The following is a 20,089-nucleotide window of genomic DNA, read 5'->3' as shown; positions in this document are numbered from 1 at the left end:
GAGTTATGAAGTTATAAATGTCCTAGAAACACACACAAACATCGATACGTCCATTTTTCATAGACTCTGAAGTACGTGTAATGATGCTTAACGATGTATTCAGGCCAAATAATAGTGATACGTACATTTAAAAAAAAATGATTACACCGCACACATCATTTCCTGACAATGCATAACGTTGAACTAGAGCGGACCAGATCATGAATTAAGATAGGAGCTGCAAAAAAAACAAACATTCAGACCACCATAATGCACATTTAGGGACAAAATGAACATTCTGAGAGAACATGTTACAACCAAAATGTCTTTTATTGTTCCGCATATATATATACATCATTCTTACAAATTATCATCCCATCCAGGCTAAATATGAATGTTCAATGCCATAAAAAAAGGACAAGTAATTATCTCAAAGGAAAAAGAACAGGACCTATTTGCATAGTTCTTAGTCCTCACTTATAACGTAACTGTCGACTTTTTCACCTTAATCTGCGGGGTAACCTACATGTATAACTTTGATGTTCAAAAAAGTCATCTATGTCAAGTCGACTCGATGTGGTTTCTAATAGTAATATTTTCAAAACATTGCAGTTTGCAGTCTGTCGATTTGATATCCCTAAATATCCACTGTTTTAACACAACGAATATAGGTTACCCTGTGGATAAAGGTGAACTAGCCTTACTCAGTACCAATGTCAGACAGATTTTTGCACACTGAAAGTTTTTGTTTGGAGAGTGATCAACTGCAACAAAAGGTTGGAAGGCTATATACTATTAGACGGTTGTGATGTAACACTAGTTCACCTTTATCCATGGGGGAAACCTATATCCGTTGTTCTCAGTTACAGGAATACATGTATTTAGGAATATCAAGTCATTGGATAGTGGTTTTAAACTGCAAATATTGAAATACTCCAGTCATCATCAAATATTTCACAGAATATAGGTTACCCCATGGATAAATGTGAACAAACATTACCATCATCACAGCAGTATAAATATACATGATATTCCCCAGAATTGTAAAATGTAAGTTGGTGTAATGGTACATCACTGTACAACAATCTGCTCTCTGTGATTGTGGTGACTAGTCAGAAAGCTATAATATTGCCTTATTGTCAGGTCCCAACTTTAATGTATGTTTTTCACATCTTACAACAGTTAAATCTAGTACATGATTTGATGTGAACTGAAACAAGTACAACATATCTTTATGTCACCCTTTATAATAATAATAATTGATTTTCAAACTCATGCTAATTGCAAGAAGAGAAACAGATGTGCTAACACATTAAAAGGTATAAAAATGTCTTGACTATATATAATCATGATAACTTTAAAAACAATATATACATGTCTGATTGTCTTAAAGCATGCACTTTAAACGTCTTAAGATGTTGAGTATTCACAAGTCTTAGACAACCTGAGTTGCACTTCCTACATGTAGATAATTATATGCAACAAATGAGAGTATTCATCCTATAAATTTTGCACCTGTGTGTGTAACTACGCTTGTACAGATTCTGCATTTCCACAGAAGGATCTGTTTTTATATTATACTTACTATTATATTATAATAATATTATATCTATCAACTCTTGAAATTTGCATGATGTAGTATTTTTTTGTTGCCTGTTGGCATTTCAGCCCTTGATTTTGCCTAATGGTAAAATGTTTGAAGCCAAATCTTAAGTACAAAATTGTCTTCTGCCAATTATTACAACAAATTAGATTCCAATTGATGAGATTTTAGCATGCAGCAGTAAATTCTACAAATTTGCCTGTACAGACACTGCCTTTTCAGCAGTGACACCCAAATGTACCAGATACATACATGTATATCTGCCCCCCTTTAAATTCAAAAAGCATAGACTAACCTCCTTACCAAAAGCAGGCTAAAGGCCATTATCTCTAACTAATGCAACATGTAAACAGTAAATGACTGTCCTGTAAATAACTACTAAACGCTAAGCACTGTGTGACAGGGCCAATAGAAAAACAGGTTATGGCAAATGACAATCTCTGTATACAGTTGTGGTTAGCCTCCAAAGCAGACTCTCTGGGCCTTTTTTCGTCTTTCTTTTTTTTGCTCATAATACACTTTTGCTGGATATTTCTTTTGTACTGGGTTGTTTGTGCCACAGACCCATACAAAAAAGAGATGGTCAGCAAAATTATGAGAGAAAAAAAGGCTCAGAGAGCCTGCTATAGAGGCTGTTGTGTGAAGCTCTGATGTTGCAGGTACTGCTGAGGCTCAAAGGCTGAAGTCTGCCACTGAGGAGGCTCGCAGGGACCCAGTCATGGATCTCTGCAATCAGAAGATATATGAGATTAGAAGAAAACTTAGAGAAAATTAAGTTAATTAAGAAAATCAGACTCAGCCCATGGTTTAAATCCGACCAACTGGGTCCAACACCTTGGTCCATTTGGCTCTAAACCTTAACCCTAACTCTTGCATGTACCCTGGTCAAGTTGATAGGTGTTGGGCCGATTTGTCTGGATCGAGTTATTAAATGGACACATCATCATGATCCCTTCATCATGACGATGTGTCCCATTACAAACTCAATCCCTTTGTGTAGGACTGAGATAATACAGATATTAACATACGTAGAAGGAGCCTGGAAGCTTACCCTATCATACGGCAGGCTCTTTGCATAGTTGGCAGGTGCCATGGGGTTGGCGCTGTACCCGTAAGCCTCTCGGGGTAGCGATGCGACGGAGCCGGCCCGGAGTGACGACAGCGAGCCTGCCCTTTTCATCATGGGATTGTAGACCCCCGGCTCCTGGGGCGCCCCTCCCCTCAGGGTGCTGTGTGAGTCCGGCTGCATGGAGGGGTTGTACACCCCGAAGGTACCGGTGCTGGCCAGGGACAACCGGCTGCCTCGCATGGACCCGTTGCTGTATCCGAGCATGCCAGGCGGCGGGGCATACGAGGTCCTGAAAATTTACAACATGAAATATTTATAAACCTGAGAAATCTGATTTAATTTGATGAATCTAAGTACAATTACACCTACCTGCAATTGCAGAAAAACATTTAAGAATGCAGAAAAAAGCTAAGGTACGCATGCATTTGGTAGGATAAAATGATAACAGGAGTTGGCATTGTGATCAATTCAATCACAGATTGTACGAAATATTCTTTCAAGTCCTTTTTGGTCAGGTTCATGTTATCATGCTTATTGGGATGCTGTAACAGTTACAACTCATGCAAAACAAATGAACCAAAAACGAACATAGAATTAAAACATGCCGAGTCACAAAGATGATGTGAAGCAGTCATTTCCCAATACCATATAGATCAGGAAAAGTCTGACATTGCAAACACAAAGACTGTTTCTTAAGTCTATAAGATAAATGCTGCAGGAGAATTATATCCTCAGAACTCCAAAATCAATTCACTTGCATTTGTAAGAAAAAGAGAGAGATAGTTAACTATAAAATTAAGCTTCATTCTGCATTTCCCCAAGAATATTGCAGGCACAAATGTTGATACTAAATCTTGCCACCCACAAACTAACCAACCTGTAAACATGAAAAGTACGAGGACGTTGTACGGTGGAACGGTTCCCTGCCCACGCACTTTGCGGAATGGGACTTGTAGTCGGGTTCACAACACCGTTTTCCAAACCACCGTCAACCAAGTAATGAACATTGCTTGTAAAAATAAATGTGTTTGACTTAATCGTTATCAAACTTAAGCAAAATATTCTTAAAAACAAGTCAATGTAATTCATAATAGACCCCTTACCAAACTCTGACATGTTGGGCAAAAAGCAGGACTGGGCGGGTAAAATACAGATATAACCGTTACAGTAAACTGAGTAAAGATTTACATTGCCAAACCTTTATTTTTGCCCAACTTGACAAAGTTTCAAAGGGGTCTATTAATCAATGCATTCTATATTGGAAACAGATACAATTATGATCATCATGCCCTCAAATGTCTACTTTTTCACATGACAACAACGGTTCCTTCTCTTACCTGACGGATCCAGTTTTTCTCACATAATCTTCCACCTGCATTTGCTTTCCGTACATTAGATCAGAGTTAGATTCCATGCCATAAGGCTTCTTACGAGCTTCTTTGCCTTTTGTGTGCAACCTACAGAAAACAAGGGGATATCAAGGATGAAAACCCCAAGACAGTTCAAACCTTGACCATTGTAAATTGCGTCACACCATAGATATTCCAGTCTGTGTATATAAACTATAAAACATCATAGCGGTAAAAAAAAAGTCTTTTTGTATATTTTGTTCCTATACATCATAATAGTAATTGACAAGGAAGTTTTGACAGAACCTCTGAATAAGCATCATGTTATTAAATCGACTTCCTCCCTCCAGATATCTGAAGATATATTTCACCATCTCACCATTTTATACAGCAGTACAGAAGCACAATCAGCAGCACAAGACCAGCTATGGCACCCAGCACAATCCCAACTATCTCTCCAGAAGTCAGCTCACGACCTGCAATTTACATAAAATATTTGAATGCAATGATGACTTCAGAATCTGTAAATAGTGTCCAAGTGAAGGGAAATACTAACAACAATGCTTAAATACATTTCCCCTGGACAGTAGTTTCAATTACTTACTAGTACTTTCAGAAACATACGTTGAAATGTAACAGTTATATGGCACACATATCAACACGTCTGGGTATCAAGTTTTAAGTCCTTCCCCTACCAAATGGTGCATAGGGTGGCACCCATCTCCATTCTGTAGACCTGGACTTTGTGCAATCATTACAGCAGGGGTGTTCAAAATATTTAATACTCTTTCCCAAATGCTGAGTGCTAAGCAGCAAAAGTATTATGTACAATTCTTAAAGTATTTGGTATGACTCGACCAGGGAGCGAACTCACGACCTACAGTGTACTGAATCAATGCAAGGCAAATGACTCACTTTGCACCAGTGTTGAAACCTGAGAGCTCACGTTTATCACAGGTGTCGCCGTGGAACCCCCTTGGACAGGTGCTGACAGGCTGCTGGGTGCTGGACTGTGTCTGTGTGTGTGTCTGTGTGTGTGTATGTATGTGTCTGTGTGTGTGTGCGTACGTGCATCAATCACTCACGCTTATCACAGGTGTTGCCATGAAAGCCCCTTGGACAGGTGCAGACTGGCTGCTGGGTGCTGGACTTGCTGCAGGTGCCACGCTGGCAGAATCCATCACAGGCATCTAAGCGGGGGTGAAAAATGTAGTCAATGTCTTATGCCTTCTTGTCCTTTTTTCCCTTCAGAATCATCCAGTATTCCAAAAATGTGGTTTTTGTAGTTATATTTATGTTACATGAACTTGCAATAATTAGACCTACAAAAAAACATTACTCATACTTTTAACCCTATCCAGACATGGCTTGGTGACTTTTCCTAGAATATTGTTGGCAACAATTGACAAAAAACAGGGCCTAGGGTAAGATTATATTTTTTCATGTTGCCATATCAACAGGTTTCTAAAAATCACGAAATTATTACCCCCTCCAGGCCAGGGAATGCCAAAAAAGCCCAATCTGGATAGGGTTAACATAAAAAGTAGTAACTGTTGTAAGGTTTGCAATCAAGTTCACAAGACACACGATCTAGATATAGTCCATTTTATTCTTCATCTCTCAATGCACATGGCCAACTTCCCCCTGACTCCCTCCAGGAGTGCCTCTCACCTCTCTGGATCTCCCCTCCAGACTCCAGCATGTCTGACCTACTTTCCATCTCTCTGACCCCCTCTGGATCCTACCATTCAACATACTAGTGGGGGTTTCCACTCAACGCACAACAGTAGTGTTCCAAATCTCACCTTTACACCTGGTGTCTCCATCGTTGACAAACCCAGGGTTACATGTACACCTGTAGCCCTGAGGCAGGTCCTGACAGACTCCATTGTAGGTCAGACACGGGTCCACTCCCCCTGATGTGCACTCATTGATGTCTGCAAATAAAACGACCACAACCTGAACCAGTGCTCACATGTGGGAGAACCAAAGAAACATGATTGTAATCCGGTGAAAGCATTTAAAAATCGTGAATATCTGCCGTTCTTTTCTAGGAATCGTATGATTATCCGCTTTTAAAGATTTCAACAAAAATGTCCCTGCAGTAACTGACCAAGCAGCTAGGGTGCCCAAACTTATGTCACTCCTTTCTGAGCACAAGAAAAATCAGCCATGGCTGGTCCAGAACATGAGATATCTAAACCAGAAGTTTTGTTGCAGTACAAACAAAAGCAACCAGGAGGCCCATTCTTAACTTTGACCTTTGCATACCTACATAGCAATCCATGCAGAGTTTATTTAGTTAACATGCTGACTACAAATATGATTTACAAAGTGTTTTATAAGAGGGTAATATTTTTCAGACAAATCTGTTGCAGGATTTCTGGTTACTAACGTTATGCAATCATGTACTTGTATTTCCTACCTTGATAACAATCTGATGCCTTAGAACTCCCTGAGCTGACAGTGAGGAAGCCTGATGCACACGGGGTGCATGCTGCCAGGTTCTGGTTCTCCCGGTAGGAGTTTTTGGGGCAGGGCTGGCATGAGCCGTCAGGCTTCAGCTCCTCTCCAGTGGGACAGGCTGTAACAGAACAGTAATTCAGTCAGAGTGTGTGACATAACATAACTTTATTGCACAACAATTGTACAAGTGTCAGTTCAGTAGTAAAACTGCTGAAGAGAACATTTCAGAGGCATCATAAATTTGCAGCAACATACTTGATGAATCTATTTCCAACATGACTGACTTGTATGAGTTGGTGGTCAGACTAAACCAACTTAAGCCACAACTTGAGTGGTGGTCTAAACCAAATATCCCGCCACCTACTGTATGTTATAGTTATTATACTATATATTAAAGCATTGGTGGCATGATCTCTAACTTTCCCTCCTTATTTCTATCTCCCTTACCGTCTTTCTAGTTTTTACCAACTAACTAGCCTATACTGAGTAATACATAATTATAGTGTATAATAAATGTTGGACCAAACTACTATCCGGATGGTACCCAGGCTTAATCTGTACCATACTCACCCAGACAGGCTGCTGAAGATGTCGCCCCTGCAGTGGCAGTAGTGCCCTGGTTGAAAGCCAGACAAGACTTGCAGGACAGCTGCCCCATGTCATCCTGGTACGTTCCCCTCTCACAGGCGACACAGCTGCTGCCATTCCAGTAGGAACCTGCCTGGCATGTTGCTGAAAACAAATGGGTAGGGTGATGTCAGGGATATGATACCTACAGCTTCAGAATATCCTATAATATCTTCAGCTTTTTGTGTAATTTTTGTGTGTATCGAACTGCTGATGTTGATAGATTCTAAGATTTTATATTTAATATTGTTTTATTCTGCTTATCTTAAATTACTTAAGTGTTATAACAAGTGTTGAAAAAATCAAATGAATGCAATTCAGCCCATAAGTTGATTGAGAAATAAAGTTTGACTTTGGATGCTGTAGAATTTCCCCTGTCTCATTTAATTTCCTTTATTTAGTTATTACACAAAGCATCCCTTGACATTACTTTGTACACAGTTCCCCTTTGTGCAGCTCATTTCACTTGGTGTACTTGAGCAGGACCTTGTCCATGTCTGTGTTGGCAATGTATTACTGGTACAGGTTTGGTCATACAAGGGCCTTGCTGTTCAAGTTTGAATGGAGATGTTTTCTGGTAACATCAGCCAAGTTTTTATGACAGTCACTGTTGCCTTCTACATGAAGACTGCATAGAAATGATCAAGGTAAAGAAAAAATTTCTAGTAACATTTAACCACAATTTGCAATTGGTATCTTTGTTGCCTATCATCCTCAGAATAATGAATGTTTCAGGTAAATAAATTCATAAACACTTACTAATACACTGAGTAGATGTTGTGGCTCCTGTAGTGGCAGTTGTCTTTCCTGTGGGACAGTCCTTACAGGCTAGCTGTCCTTCAGCATCATTATAGGTGCCTTTTGGACATGACAGACACACCCCGGTACTGTAGTAGGTTCCAATGGAACACTCCACTTTAAAACAAAGATAATAGAGGGTTACATCAGTTGCTGTTCACTGGTAAAACAATTTGGTGACTTGTATACATGTAGCAGGGTTGTCTCCAGCTTTAAATTTTTCACTCACTCACTGTTTGGGAGCCCATGTTGTAATTCATTTTTTTCATTTTTGAGGAGTGCAAAATAGTTTTGTTTCATGTCATGAGGTTCAGGATTTTTTGACAGACGGTGAAATGTTTGTCCAGTGCACTGGTGATGATCTTCATGCTATGAATTATAATTTAGATCATAAATTATCATTTAGAATCAAAAGTGAAGGAATATTCAACCTACCACATGCAGAGTTCAGCAGCACCTGGCCAGCAGGACAGCTGAGTCCAGATGTCAGCAGTGCTGTGTCAGGGTCAGCACCCAGCTGGGTCAGATTGGCTGGATCCTACTAAACTGCCCAGGGCAGCAGTAACATTTGGCCTACAGAAGAACAATCAAAATCTATTTATCTATCTATTATTCATTTCATTTTGTGGACTACTGGGTAGTCCCTTTAGCATTTTTGCTGATTTCCAAGGGGGCCCAGGTAACAAACATGATACAATGTGTAATATCATATGGGATAATTATAAGTAATGTAATGAAAACTAAGAAATGTATGATGAAATACATAATAAACATAATAACAAAATCAAGTCCAAATTCTGTTCTAAATTCTGATATCTGATATTGTAAACATATTATTCCCAAAAAATTTACCAATGGCATCCACATAAAGATTGAAGTATTCCACATTTGCTGACAAAATAAGAGCATAACTTGGGACAGAGCAATCCATCATCAAAGCCTTTCCAGCAAGAAAGCTAACATGGTTTGAGCACCACGTAGTAAGGAGACCACCACTTTTTACACAAAGTTTACAACCAGATGATTGACCTCAATGGAAAAGTTGCCTGCAGGCCGATTTGAGCTTTCAGGAATAAACAAAGGTTCAAACAAACAAACCCACCCTTGAACTGGTAGACTTCCAGTCGTGCTTACACCTGTAGTAGACTGACGCTTGACGCGTTCCATGCCCTGCTGCTGTAAAATTCCCTCGACGTCCGACTTACAAACAGCATGCAGGCGGGTTACATCACAGCTGATGTTAGAAAATGTGTTGTTCAGCCCTGATGAAGCATCAAAAGGAGCACAGACGTTAAAGGTTCTGTGCAACTCGTCCAACTTGGTTGCAACCTTGTACAAAACTTTCCTCTGATTGGCCGGTGTACACGGTTCGTTGTCGAAGTTCAGCCGAACAAATCGGATTCCAGTTTCTGCCTCCCTTGCTCCTGTGGAGATAAGACACAAGAATTTGTCAGGAAAAAATTGTCGCAAATTTTAAAGAAATTTCAAACACCAAATTCTCATTGTAACTAGCATTTCCATGTACAAATGTACCATGTACATGTGCACTAGGGAACGTCACAAATGTATTTTCAAATAAAGTCCCTCAAAGTCTCCCATGTAAGACAGAGCTGTTCCCTATGTTTAATAGCATTTAGTACGAAGGACAGGTCTGTCCACTGTGTGTTTAAAGCCTTCAGCACTAAAGACTGGTCAGTTCCCTCTATCTAAAACAGTTTTCAGCACCAAGGACATGTCTGTGTGTTGAAAGCCTTCAGCAGCAAAGACTGGTCAGTTCTCTCTATCCAAAACAGTTTTCAGTACCAAATTCAAGTCTATGGACATGGCTATCAAAATCAGGCGCATGGAAAATGCCAAAGAGGTATTTAGGAATGCAATGGAAAGAACAAAATACAATCGAAAAGAACATAATAGAATTAAAGAATAGAACAGAAAAGAATAGAATAATTTTCACAAATCATTATACTACTGAATAGAATAGAATAGAATAGAATAGAATAGAATAGAATAGAATAGAATAGAATAGAATAGAATAGAATAGCACTGCTGATGAGGACTTACTTGCACAGTTTGGTGTTTGGAATGGCACACTCGGCTGGTTGACATCATACAATCCCTCAGGCCCACATGTGTAGAAGGGCTGTGTTGGCTGTGAGAAGCTGTACCCGGTGTTACAGGACACATTACAGACCAGACCTCCAGACCAGCGCTGGCAGTCAGCTCGGCCATTCCTGGGGGCAGCCAACTCTTCACACCGACCAGCTGGGTAATGTCAATCATATTCCTCTGTTACTTATATTTTTATACTACACTTTAACCAGTAAATTTGGATTTTTTTTTCATTTTTGATGTTTAATTTCTGATGGTTCATTCTTAAAGCTTTTCCTTGGACTCTCATTGTAGTCTTTTAATATCTGTAATATCTTCATAGAAGGGGGTCAGACATGATAGAAAATGGCTTTTTTTATGTCACCATACTCCATGACAATGTGTGTCTAGCATTAATTTGTCCCAAAGACTATAATGGTACTGCGTTGATATCCAGTTCAGCATTTTTTTCCTATAAACTAAAAACTGAAAAAGGTAAGGTTGGATTGCCATGGAATATAATATGCAGACTGGGCTTATCCTATCCAAGAAATTACAATATTTGTTACTCACGCGTGACATGAAGGTTGAAGCTGCACACGGCTGCATTGTTGCTGCTGTCTGTGGCCACGTAGCTGACTGGGTATGTTCCCCATGTGAAGGTCTGATCTGGAAGAGAAGGAAAGATAGTGTCAATGGTAAAAGTAGAGCCTGTTGCCATATCTTGTAGATTTTGATGCTGTAGTTCATAGATTTTTATGCCAAGTTCTGGCCAAATTCATGCAAAATTATGCAAAACATTTTCCCTCTTCTTAGCCAGGCTACTTGCAAAACTATACCATACATTCATGGCAGTTCTAAGCTCTGATCATTGCCTTTCAAACTAAAAAGAAAGGCAAAGAACACACCAGCAAGAAAAATGGTTTCCTTATCAGGGAAAACATAATGACTACATGGAACTACATGGTGCCAATAGATCTGTCTGTATCTATATATAAGCTGGTATAACTGGCCTTCGGCATATCACACCATTTGTACAAGATCTGTACAAATGACTGTACTCACTTTCTCTGTGAGAAGCTTGAATCCTTACATCTGCCTCATCGAATTCTGGCTGTGGCCAAGAAAGGCCGGAAGCCAGAACGGTGTCAGTGTTGACCGTACTTGCACCAGGACAGGAAGTGACTCTGGGGGCTGTCTTGTCTGCAGGGTGATGGAAATAACTGTTATTCAATTCATTTCATTTTTTTCTGTCATTTTTACCCAAGGTTGCCCTCTCAGTGATTAACACTGCTTTCAGTGGGACCCTGCGTCACACAAATAAAACAAACAAGTACTGTACATAAGGTTACAATTCATTTCAAAACAACTCAGAAATGCTATAAAGATGCCGCAACAGGGCTCTAGCCAGCGTCCGTTTATCTGTCAATTGGCGGAAATTTGCTGCGTGTGACGGAAAAATTTTAAAACCAATCCGTCAACTTTGACGGACAAAAATCTGATAAAAGCTCCTTGGTGGAAGCTACAGGCTGCTTGGGGACGCCGTCCACGGCCGTAAAAGCCACACACTGTTTGTTTTGCTATTGTTATGATTGTTGATAATGTGTGTCGGTGCCCTTTCGCATACGATAATCTCATTAAAACCCATTTTTCAAGGTCTCAGTTCAGTCTCTCTAACTCCTGGAATAGTGTTTTCGCGACAATGGGAATTGGCTGGCTGACGGCTGGCTGGCTGACTAGAGCCCTGTGCCGCAAGCAGATTATTATTGGACTAAGCTGATTATTTTGGACTGTTCACAGCTAGGTACATATCTGATATTTGGAAAAAAAACACCTGTTACACATTGGATCATACTAAACCCCGGCAGGGATCTTAACATCTCATTAGAAATTAAAAAAATCACGAGATTTTGTGGTTAATCCCAAGTTTTTTTTTAGACAATTTTGAGATCTCCAGAAACAATCTTGAGATTTTGAGCACAATCTTGAGTTTTTTCAGCACAATCTTGAGTTTTTTCAGCACAATCTTGATTTTTTTCAGCACAATCTTGATTTTTTTCAGCACAATCTTGAGATTTTCACAGCAATCTTAAGATTTTTCATTTAGTCTCCAGATTCTTTAAAATGATCTCAAGACATTTTCTATACATCTCAAGACAAAGCAGCATTCTACAGCAAAGTCCCAAAATAATGTCATAAAGCTACTACCTGAAGCAGTTCATATTCCACCTACCAATGGCACGTTGACAAATAGGCCCTGTCAGCCCCCGTGGACAGCTTGTGGACCCACCCAGTGATGGTCGGGGCACTCGGAGGCTGCCTTTTGTTACTCTGGGATCATCGAATGCCACCCATGGCAGAGCTGTGCCCACCGAGCTCTCTTTTGTCTCCCACAAATTTTTAATCTTTTGGTCAGTCAGAGTTTGGTTCCACAGGTTGGTTTGTGTGATCTCACCACGGAGGTAGGGCGGCGTTGTGTCATTGAAGTCTCCTAGAACGACTTGCACTCTGGATGAGAATAACAGGACTGAGTTGGACCTGTCATAATCTCACTCCGATAAAACTCTGCTGGAACTGTAACTTCAATCTTGGTATACAATGTCCAAAACCTCAAATAATGCAAACTACAAGTAGCCTATGGTCTTATGAAAAAAAAGTTTCACTGGATACAGGTTACCCTGCAGATAAAGGTGAACGAGTGTTTCTTATCTAAAAGATCAACATCGGTACAGTTCCATGATCCTAAGACAACGTTACCTGTTTCCAAATGTCTGACTGACAGTGCCACTGGCAAAGGTTTTTCCATTCTGCGTGGCCTTCCACACGCCGGTCTCCTTGTCCTGAGCTGCACACAGGTGGTGCCATTTCCCGTCCGCTATAGTGGAGTTGTATGTGTAGGTTCCACCTGGCAAGTTTACTCCTGTATCCGTGAACTGTGCGAGTGCCACTCCAGGCCGACCAGTTCTCCTAGAGATAGATTTTAAGAAGAGCTTTTAAATTCTATATACTGAGTGAAAATATAGCAAGCCGAAATCATAAATGCGACGGGCAGGGGATAAAAGTTGAATATGACAGTCACTGTATTCACTCCAAAAACTGGTTGCTTCAAGGCATACACCTGGCCCTCTGGCTTTGTTTATTATGTTTTTCCAGCTAAGCATTTTTTTATTCTGAAAATCCATGAACCAACAAATTAAATTGGTGTGGCCATAGGGTTAAGTAATGAAACCTACTCATTAGAATCCACCACAGTCATGACAGCAGCATTAGCTCTCTCCTGCTGTGGTCCGGACAAGCGAACCCAAAATACTTCAATATTTTAGCCAAAAAAATTACTTTATCTACTTGGAGCCAAAAACAGTTTGTCCCAAAGGGTAAAGTAATAAAACGTACTCATCAGAGTCCAGCACAGTCATGACAGCAGCACCAGCTCTCTCCTGCTGTGGTCCAGACAAGTGGACCCAAGACACATTTTTTCTATCCAAAAACATTTTACTTAATCTGCTTGGAGCCCAAAACAGTTCCTCCCATACTCTGGGTAAAGTAATGAAACCTATTCATCAGAGTTCACCACAGTCATGACAGTGGCACCAGCTCATACAAGCAAACCCAAAATACTTCAATTCTTTTAGTCAAAAAAATTACTTCATGTACTTGCATCTAATTGGAGCCCAAAACAGTTACTCCCTTAGGGTGAAGTTACTGTTACAGTAATAAAACCTACTCATCCGAGTCCACCACAGTCATGACAGCAGCACCAGCTCCCTCCTGCTGTGGTCCGGACAAGCGTACCCAGCTGCAGGCTGTCCACTCCTTCTGCACTGGAACGGCAGGAGGGGCGATGGTGGTGGCCTCCGCACCGGAGAACAGCACGTCAAAGTCAGCAGACTTCCCTGTGAACAATTGTATTAAATCTTAGTCTCCATTCAAGCAGTTTCAAAAGAAGCCCAGAAATATACTTAGTATCACTATGCGAGATAAATTAGCTTAAGTGCCATCATGTGTGGCATGACTTGTAGTGTTGGGCTCGAAACGTAGAGGTCCGAGTTCAATACTCGCAGTGCCCTTGATGTTGTGCCCTTGGGAAAGGCACAACCTTCCTCACTTCAACCAGGTGTAGAAATGGGTACCTGACTTTGGTCATGGAGGTAAAATACATTGAGTGTCTAAGAGTAAAATACATTGGGTGACTAGATTAATAGTCTAAGTCATGATTAAGTTAATAGCTCTTCTCAATGCAAAATTGTATTTGTTCATTACTATGGACAACCACATGCATGCTGGCCCTATTGATGATTGCTGGTACCAACCTTTGTGGCATGTCTTGCCATAGTAAAAGTCAGTGCAGTGGCACCTAGCCATGCCAACACCATTATCATCCACACACGTCCCTCCATTCAGACAGACCGTCCCACTGCCAGCGCAGGACTGGCGGCCGGTCTCACAGTTGGTCCCAGCAAAGGGCCCTCGACATTGGCAGGTGTAGCCATTCCGGCCCGAGCCAGGCGTACATCTACCGCCATTTTGGCAAGGATTCGGTCGGCACGAAGACACAGCAAACTGACACAGCTCCCCGTAAAAGCCTACAGGTGAGCAAAGCATTTGTGTGGTGAACAAAATTATCCATATACAATGTAGAATACAATGCGGTGTATTCGGTATCAGCCCGATCATTGGTCTGGCTGAGGTTGATATGGAATACGCTGATTCAAACTATTCATAAAAAGGATAAAATTCAACACATTATTCCAACCTGCGCCAACAACTTTATTCTTTGAACATCAATTTCAGAAAATTTGAACAATTTAGGAACTCTGTTCTCTTGAAGCCGACTGCGAGGAGTGCGTTCTATTTAATCAATGGAAGTCTGTGTGATACAACTAAGAACAGTGTGTGATACGGAAAATTATCAGCTGCTCTAGAACACCCGTATTGAAAATTATTGCTGCCCAGGTAGGACATTAAATGTAACATCAACCTACCATCAGGACAGGTACAGTTGTGTCTCCCATTCTGAGTGGTGCAGGTTCCCCCATTTCTACACTGCACAGTCTGACAGTACTGATACTGCTCTGCACAGGTAGGACCTGTCCACCCCACAGCACAGCTGCAGGAAACAAAACACAATTGCACTACATGATACGTTGAAGAAGATTAGACATCCAGGTAATAAGGTATGCTAAAAAGCAGTCACTCAAGGAACTTGATATGATTTTGGAAACGGCCAGCCATTTCAGATAGCAACCACTTTCTTTTGTCAGTGGCACTGAGTTGATCTGGAAGACACTAAGTCTGTGTCTTGGCTTTGTTTCCCATTGGAATCCAAAATTGTCTTCAGCTTGACTTTGTTTTACCTGTTTTCTATTGGAATCCAAATTGTCTTCAGCTTGACTTCAGCTTGTTTTACCTGAGTGTTTTCTATTGAAATCCAAATTGTCTACAGTTAGACTTACACATCAACTGAACTACATAATGATTGTTTTTCAATTTACAAAATTTACACCATAAAAAGGGCAGAAATGCCATTTGTCATATAGGTGTACTAATTAAAAGGGTCTGCCTAAATAACTAATCTAATACTAAAACGAAAGAGTGACAAAGAGCAAAATGGTATCTAAAGCTTTCCCATGTTGACTCCTTGCACAGAGTCTGACGATCCCATAGGGCGGCCAGAAATTGCTTTGAATCTGAAACCAGCCAACTAACTGGAAATAACTGATAAATACATAGCCAATGAAAACATAACGTTCTTGGCAAAGGTAATAAATACTGTAATTCCTTATATTTTCAATGTACTGTAACAGTTATATTCACGGTTTTCACGGTGACGACTGTAACGTTAACTTATCATTACTGATAACAAATAGTTCACAGACTGTTTTTATGTGCACTTGCCGCGACAGTGAACATTTAGTTCCGAGAACAAGTTTTTACATTTTCTCAGATCGTGAAAGTTTGGTACCGAGAAGACAAAGTGAATTACAGTAGTCTTGGAATTCAAACATTCAAATGTACTCAGAACCACAATTTGCCACCATTGAAAGTCTAAGTATCAAGTTGAACTTACCTGCATGTAAATCCAGGGACTAGGTCGATACAGGTGCCACCATTACTACAGGTCTGTGCACCACAGTCGGGGATGTTGACACTGCAGTTGCCCCCCGTGTACCCAGTAGAACAGTTGCAGGTATAACTGTTGATGCCGTCCACGCAGGTGGAGTTATACAGACAGGGGCTGGACTCACACTCATCGATGTCAATCTGAAATCAGGATTATCGCTATGGTTGGTTTCGTGTTATGTCGTGTTGCTGAATATCCAGATCGAAGAATTTCTTGAAACTGATTAAAATTACATTTTACTGAATAATCCTGGCAGCATTTGGTGTTGCTGACAAGTGCATTACATTGTAATAATAACAGCTGTCTCCAGGTTGAATTTCTTGTCCCACTCATTGTTTTGGAGGCAATGTTAAGCTTATAAAGTACATTTTCATCAGGTCATTAACAGATAGTGTGAAATTTTGGTCCCAACAACTTGAACAAGTGAACTTCACTCCCAGGACAGAGGGACAGGTGCTAGACACAGCCCTGCTTATCACTAACATTGGCCTTTACATTTGTAGGTATATCAAATATACTCAACTATAATCATAATGTCAAAGCTAAGAATTCTTTACACGATAAGTTATCTTAGCAGGACCTACAGAACAGTCGTTGCTTGTATAACCTCTGGGACAGTCGCAGGTGTAGCTGTTAACACCATCCCTGCAGACGCCTCCATTCAGACAGGTGGCAGCAAGGCAGTCATCAATGTCCTCATCGCAGAATGTGCCTACGCCCAGAGCAGAAGAGTATACAGATGTGTATAATATGGCAGAATCTAACAGAGCTTACAGTTTCAGTCCCAAGCATACTTAGTGTCATCATTCTTAGTTAACCTCACTATAAAATCAATACAGCAACGGTCTCAGTTTTCTGAACCATTGAATGGTACAATCAGCATAGGACGTCAGATAGGACGTTAAATCATGTTTGGGAAGAGCCACATCTTATGTGTGTTAAAGAACCCACCACACCTTTCGAAAAATAGTAGGGGCATGCCCTGGTGTGTGATAGTGCAAACCATAATATGGAGTTGGTACTAGTAATTCACTGCAAATCACCAGGATGGAGGCCTGGCAAACCTCCATCTTGTATTAGCCATACTGTGATTTACAACATTCATCTGGACAGGAGGCCTGGCACTTCCCCATCAGCCAGAACATGCATCTGTCACCCCAAAAGGAGCAGTATAACCCTGTCGTGTGTAAGCACATCGACCAAAGATGATGATGACAATCTAAAGAAGCAGAGGAGAAGGACTCACCTGCCCACCCCTCTGTGCAGTTACAGCTGTACCCGTCGATCCCATCCACACACCTGGCTCCATTCCTACAGGTGTTCCCCTCACAGTCATCGATGTCAACCTGGCAAATGGATCCACCATAACCAGGCAGGCACTGGCATCTGAGCAAATGGTACAATATATATATCATTTCAGTAATACACATCAGAGGAGGTCTTTTAAGAGCATTGTGACTGCCACATTGAAGGAACTCAATAAAATTGGTCAGAACACTTATCAATGAGAGAACACTTGAACTGTTAAGACTTAGATTGCATCTGGACTGTGGATTGTCAAACTGGTTTCATTATTCATCACCTACTTTCTTTCATTACAGAAATATAGACATTGCTCCAAAGAACTGACATAGGCAATCAGAAGGGTCAAAAGCACCTGTGCATTCACTACAAGACATTGTACTCATCAAATGTGTTTGGACCTTTGTGAAAACACTTATTAAATGTCCATCACAATTAGTGGTTCAACCAATGATAGCATAGCATTATTAGCAGATTGACAGATGAGAGGGTGGCTGCACATCCGTCAAATATTTGCATTTTCACTTTACATTTTGCATCTTTAGGTTTTGATGAAGGTGAGTTGAGCTATGGGATCAGTCTATCATCAACTCACCTGTATCCTCCTATGGAGTCCACACAGGTGCCATTGTTCAGACAAGGATTGGGCATGCAATCATCCGTGTTGTTCTGGCACCTGTCTCCGAACCAGCCAGCCTTACACAGGCACTTGTAACCATCCTTGCCATCAACACATCGTGCACCGTTCTGACAGGGGACTGAGGTACACTCATCCATGTCCACTTCACACAGCGGTCCCTCAAATCCTGTCAGACAAAATCAAGGGTATTTAGTACAAGTAAACTTGGCTATGTGATGCTAATCTTTGGAATAGATCAATAGCAAAAGAGGAAATAGTCATGCCTCCAAGTATATCAAGTTTATCAACCTAGGATTTGGAGGAACTATGGTTACTGACCGTACTAAGTTAAAGGTAAGATAGCTGACCTTTAGTACAGTTACACATGAAGCCTTGTCCGGGCAGGTTCCAACAGCGGCCTCCATTCTGGCAGGGTCGGGACAGACAGGCGTCCTTGTCCACCTTGTTAGGAGAGTAAGACAGCTCTTAGTACCCCCTCCACTCTATGTAACTTAGTATAGCCCAACATGTGGCAAAAAGCAGCTACTCAAGAAACTGGATATGATTTTGGAAATGTTCAGACATTTCAGATAGTATCCACTTTCTGTCGTCAGTGACACTGAAGTCATCTGGATGAAACTTTGGTCTTTTATACCCTAACTATGAATGAAGACAATTTTTGATGGCCAATAGGAGACATTGTAAGGCAAAGTCAATCTGAAGACAATTTCAATGGAAACAAAGCTAACATATAGCTCAACATGAATATTGAATAGGATGATTGTACTCTCTAGAACTGACGCCTATAAGTACTTAGTAATACAATCATGGTACCTCTTCTTGAGCACAACACCGATGTTCAAAGTACTTAAACCCTACACAGCAATAGATTGGCTAGCAGCATCAAGGTCTCTGTCTGATTCAATTCTAAGTAACCTACAAGGTGAAACACTGAGCAGCAACACCTGTCATGCAGTTCAATGTCAACCAGTCAGAATTGCCTTGAAAATGGTGACAGACGGTCACCGAAACCTTGTTGAGAATGAAGCATTGGTTGTGGAAAAATAGTCTCTTTATTCAGTGACCTACCGACGTGATGAAACTATTCACGGAAAGTGAAACACACCTGACAAGATCTTCCTGTGAAACCCTGAGCACACTGGCAGGTGTAACCGTTCAGCTCGTCTGTGCAGGTTCCTCCGTTAAGGCAAGGGCTGGAGCTGCACTCATCTGCCTGCTGCTCACATCTGAAAGAGTACAATGATCATGTTACTAGTTCATAAAGGTTAGACATCCAGGTAAACAATATTCAAATACATTTCAATGTCTTGAAACAGAATACAATACATCTATACATGTCTCAAATACAATTCAATCTCTACAACTGGATAAAAAAAAAACGGAGATTTACTTCCAGACGTTTGAATTGACATCCATCACTCTTCTTCAGCGTCACTGGAATGACACTCAATCACTGAAGAGTCATGGATGTCACTCGAAATGTCAGGAAGTAAATCTCCATTTATTTAAAACCCAGTTGTCGAGATTGAATTGTATTTAAATACAATATTATCATGATTATAATGGAGGATGTCTGGATAAGAAAGTCAACCCCAGTGATGCATGAACTGGGATGCGTGGGAATACAAGTTTTGGGATTGTGTTCTTGCTGCAAGTGTGCCACCTGCAACAGCTATATATAGTGTCCAGGCCCAGTCAAATCTTTGGTTAACTTAAAAAAAAAATGGCCCAACACCCTGATCAATTTAGTCAGGGTTTAGGCTAGTGTTAGGTCAGGGTTAAGGTGTTGGGCTAAACTGGTACATTGTTAAGGGGAGAATTTAAGATCACCTCTCTCCTGTATACCCTGACACACAGACACAATCCAGGCCACTGCTTAGATCCCGACACTTCCCACCGTTCAGACAAGGGTTGGGTCCAGCACACGCATCCACAAGGTCCTCCTCACACCTCAGTCCTCCAAACCCTGGGTCAGGAAGAGATAGTCAGTATAAAACTGAGCATTTAATCCAGCAATGAACAATTTTGCCACGCTGGGACACTGATG

General features: G+C 40.9%; 3 protein-coding genes across 3 annotated transcripts in view; all 3 read right to left on the bottom strand.

Moving 5' to 3' along the window:
- Nucleotides 1-290: 290 nt before the first annotated feature.
- Nucleotides 291-8,465, bottom strand: LOC118411640 (delta-like protein C). Its single transcript, XM_035814118.1, has 10 exons — nucleotides 8,327-8,465; nucleotides 7,853-8,008; nucleotides 7,037-7,198; nucleotides 6,426-6,584; nucleotides 5,806-5,937; nucleotides 5,086-5,190; nucleotides 4,380-4,476; nucleotides 3,989-4,108; nucleotides 2,634-2,940; nucleotides 291-2,308 (listed from the first exon to the last, which is right to left on the bottom strand). The coding sequence occupies exons 3-10, from the start codon at nucleotides 7,122-7,124 to the stop codon at nucleotides 2,255-2,257; spliced, it is 1,062 nt and encodes a 353-aa protein (XP_035670011.1). The 5' UTR covers nucleotides 7,125-7,198; nucleotides 7,853-8,008; nucleotides 8,327-8,465; the 3' UTR covers nucleotides 291-2,254.
- On the bottom strand, nucleotides 7,147-16,585 carry LOC118411742 (sushi, von Willebrand factor type A, EGF and pentraxin domain-containing protein 1-like). Its single transcript, XM_035814225.1, has 12 exons — nucleotides 16,535-16,585; nucleotides 16,047-16,240; nucleotides 14,962-15,086; nucleotides 14,290-14,562; nucleotides 13,704-13,872; nucleotides 12,737-12,946; nucleotides 12,213-12,487; nucleotides 11,045-11,182; nucleotides 10,553-10,648; nucleotides 9,953-10,153; nucleotides 8,994-9,315; nucleotides 7,147-7,198 (listed from the first exon to the last, which is right to left on the bottom strand). Exons 1-12 carry the CDS (start codon nucleotides 16,583-16,585, stop codon nucleotides 7,147-7,149), a joined length of 2,106 nt encoding a protein of 701 aa, XP_035670118.1.
- Nucleotides 16,586-16,627: 42 nt separating this feature from the next.
- LOC118411741 (fibropellin-1-like) overlaps nucleotides 16,628-20,089 on the bottom strand; it is a 5,365-nt gene continuing 1,903 nt past the window's right edge. Inside the window, exons 3-8 of the mRNA XM_035814223.1 lie at nucleotides 19,873-20,008; nucleotides 19,148-19,268; nucleotides 18,390-18,483; nucleotides 17,998-18,208; nucleotides 17,347-17,486; nucleotides 16,628-16,812 (exon numbers count right to left, since the gene is read on the bottom strand). Of these exons, the coding sequence (XP_035670116.1) occupies nucleotides 16,643-16,812; nucleotides 17,347-17,486; nucleotides 17,998-18,208; nucleotides 18,390-18,483; nucleotides 19,148-19,268; nucleotides 19,873-20,008 (872 nt within the window). The 3' untranslated portion in view covers nucleotides 16,628-16,642. The remainder of the gene's footprint in view (nucleotides 16,813-17,346; nucleotides 17,487-17,997; nucleotides 18,209-18,389; nucleotides 18,484-19,147; nucleotides 19,269-19,872; nucleotides 20,009-20,089) is intronic.

This window comes from Branchiostoma floridae, chromosome 3 (assembly GCF_000003815.2).
Source record: "Branchiostoma floridae strain S238N-H82 chromosome 3, Bfl_VNyyK, whole genome shotgun sequence".
Lineage (NCBI taxonomy): Eukaryota > Metazoa > Chordata > Leptocardii > Amphioxiformes > Branchiostomatidae > Branchiostoma > Branchiostoma floridae.
Note: the sequence above shows the minus strand (reverse complement) of the source record. Positions and strands in the feature narration are given on the sequence as shown.

What these genes read in the sequence shown, in the direction of transcription:
- LOC118411742 (XM_035814225.1), bottom strand. Translation starts at nt 16,585, where the DNA reads ATGTTAGTGATAAGCAGGGCTGTGTCTAGCACCTGTCCCTCTGTCCTG. An exon ending in GTCCCTGGATTTACATGCAG is followed by an intron (nt 15,087 to 16,046) that starts GTAAGTTCAACT and finishes TGTTTCCTGCAG; the next exon opens with CTGTGCTGTGGGGTGGACAG. An exon ending in CCAAACACCAAACTGTGCAA is followed by an intron (nt 9,316 to 9,952) that starts GTAAGTCCTCAT and finishes TTATCTCCACAG; the next exon opens with GAGCAAGGGAGGCAGAAACT.
- LOC118411640 (XM_035814118.1), bottom strand. Translation starts at nt 7,124, where the DNA reads ATGGGGCAGCTGTCCTGCAAGTCTTGTCTGGCTTTCAACCAGGGCACT. An exon ending in TGGAGACACCAGGTGTAAAG is followed by an intron (nt 5,191 to 5,805) that starts GTGAGATTTGGA and finishes ACCCCCGCTTAG; the next exon opens with ATGCCTGTGATGGATTCTGC. An exon ending in TGGCAACACCTGTGATAAGC is followed by an intron (nt 4,477 to 5,085) that starts GTGAGTGATTGA and finishes TGTAAATTGCAG; the next exon opens with GTCGTGAGCTGACTTCTGGA.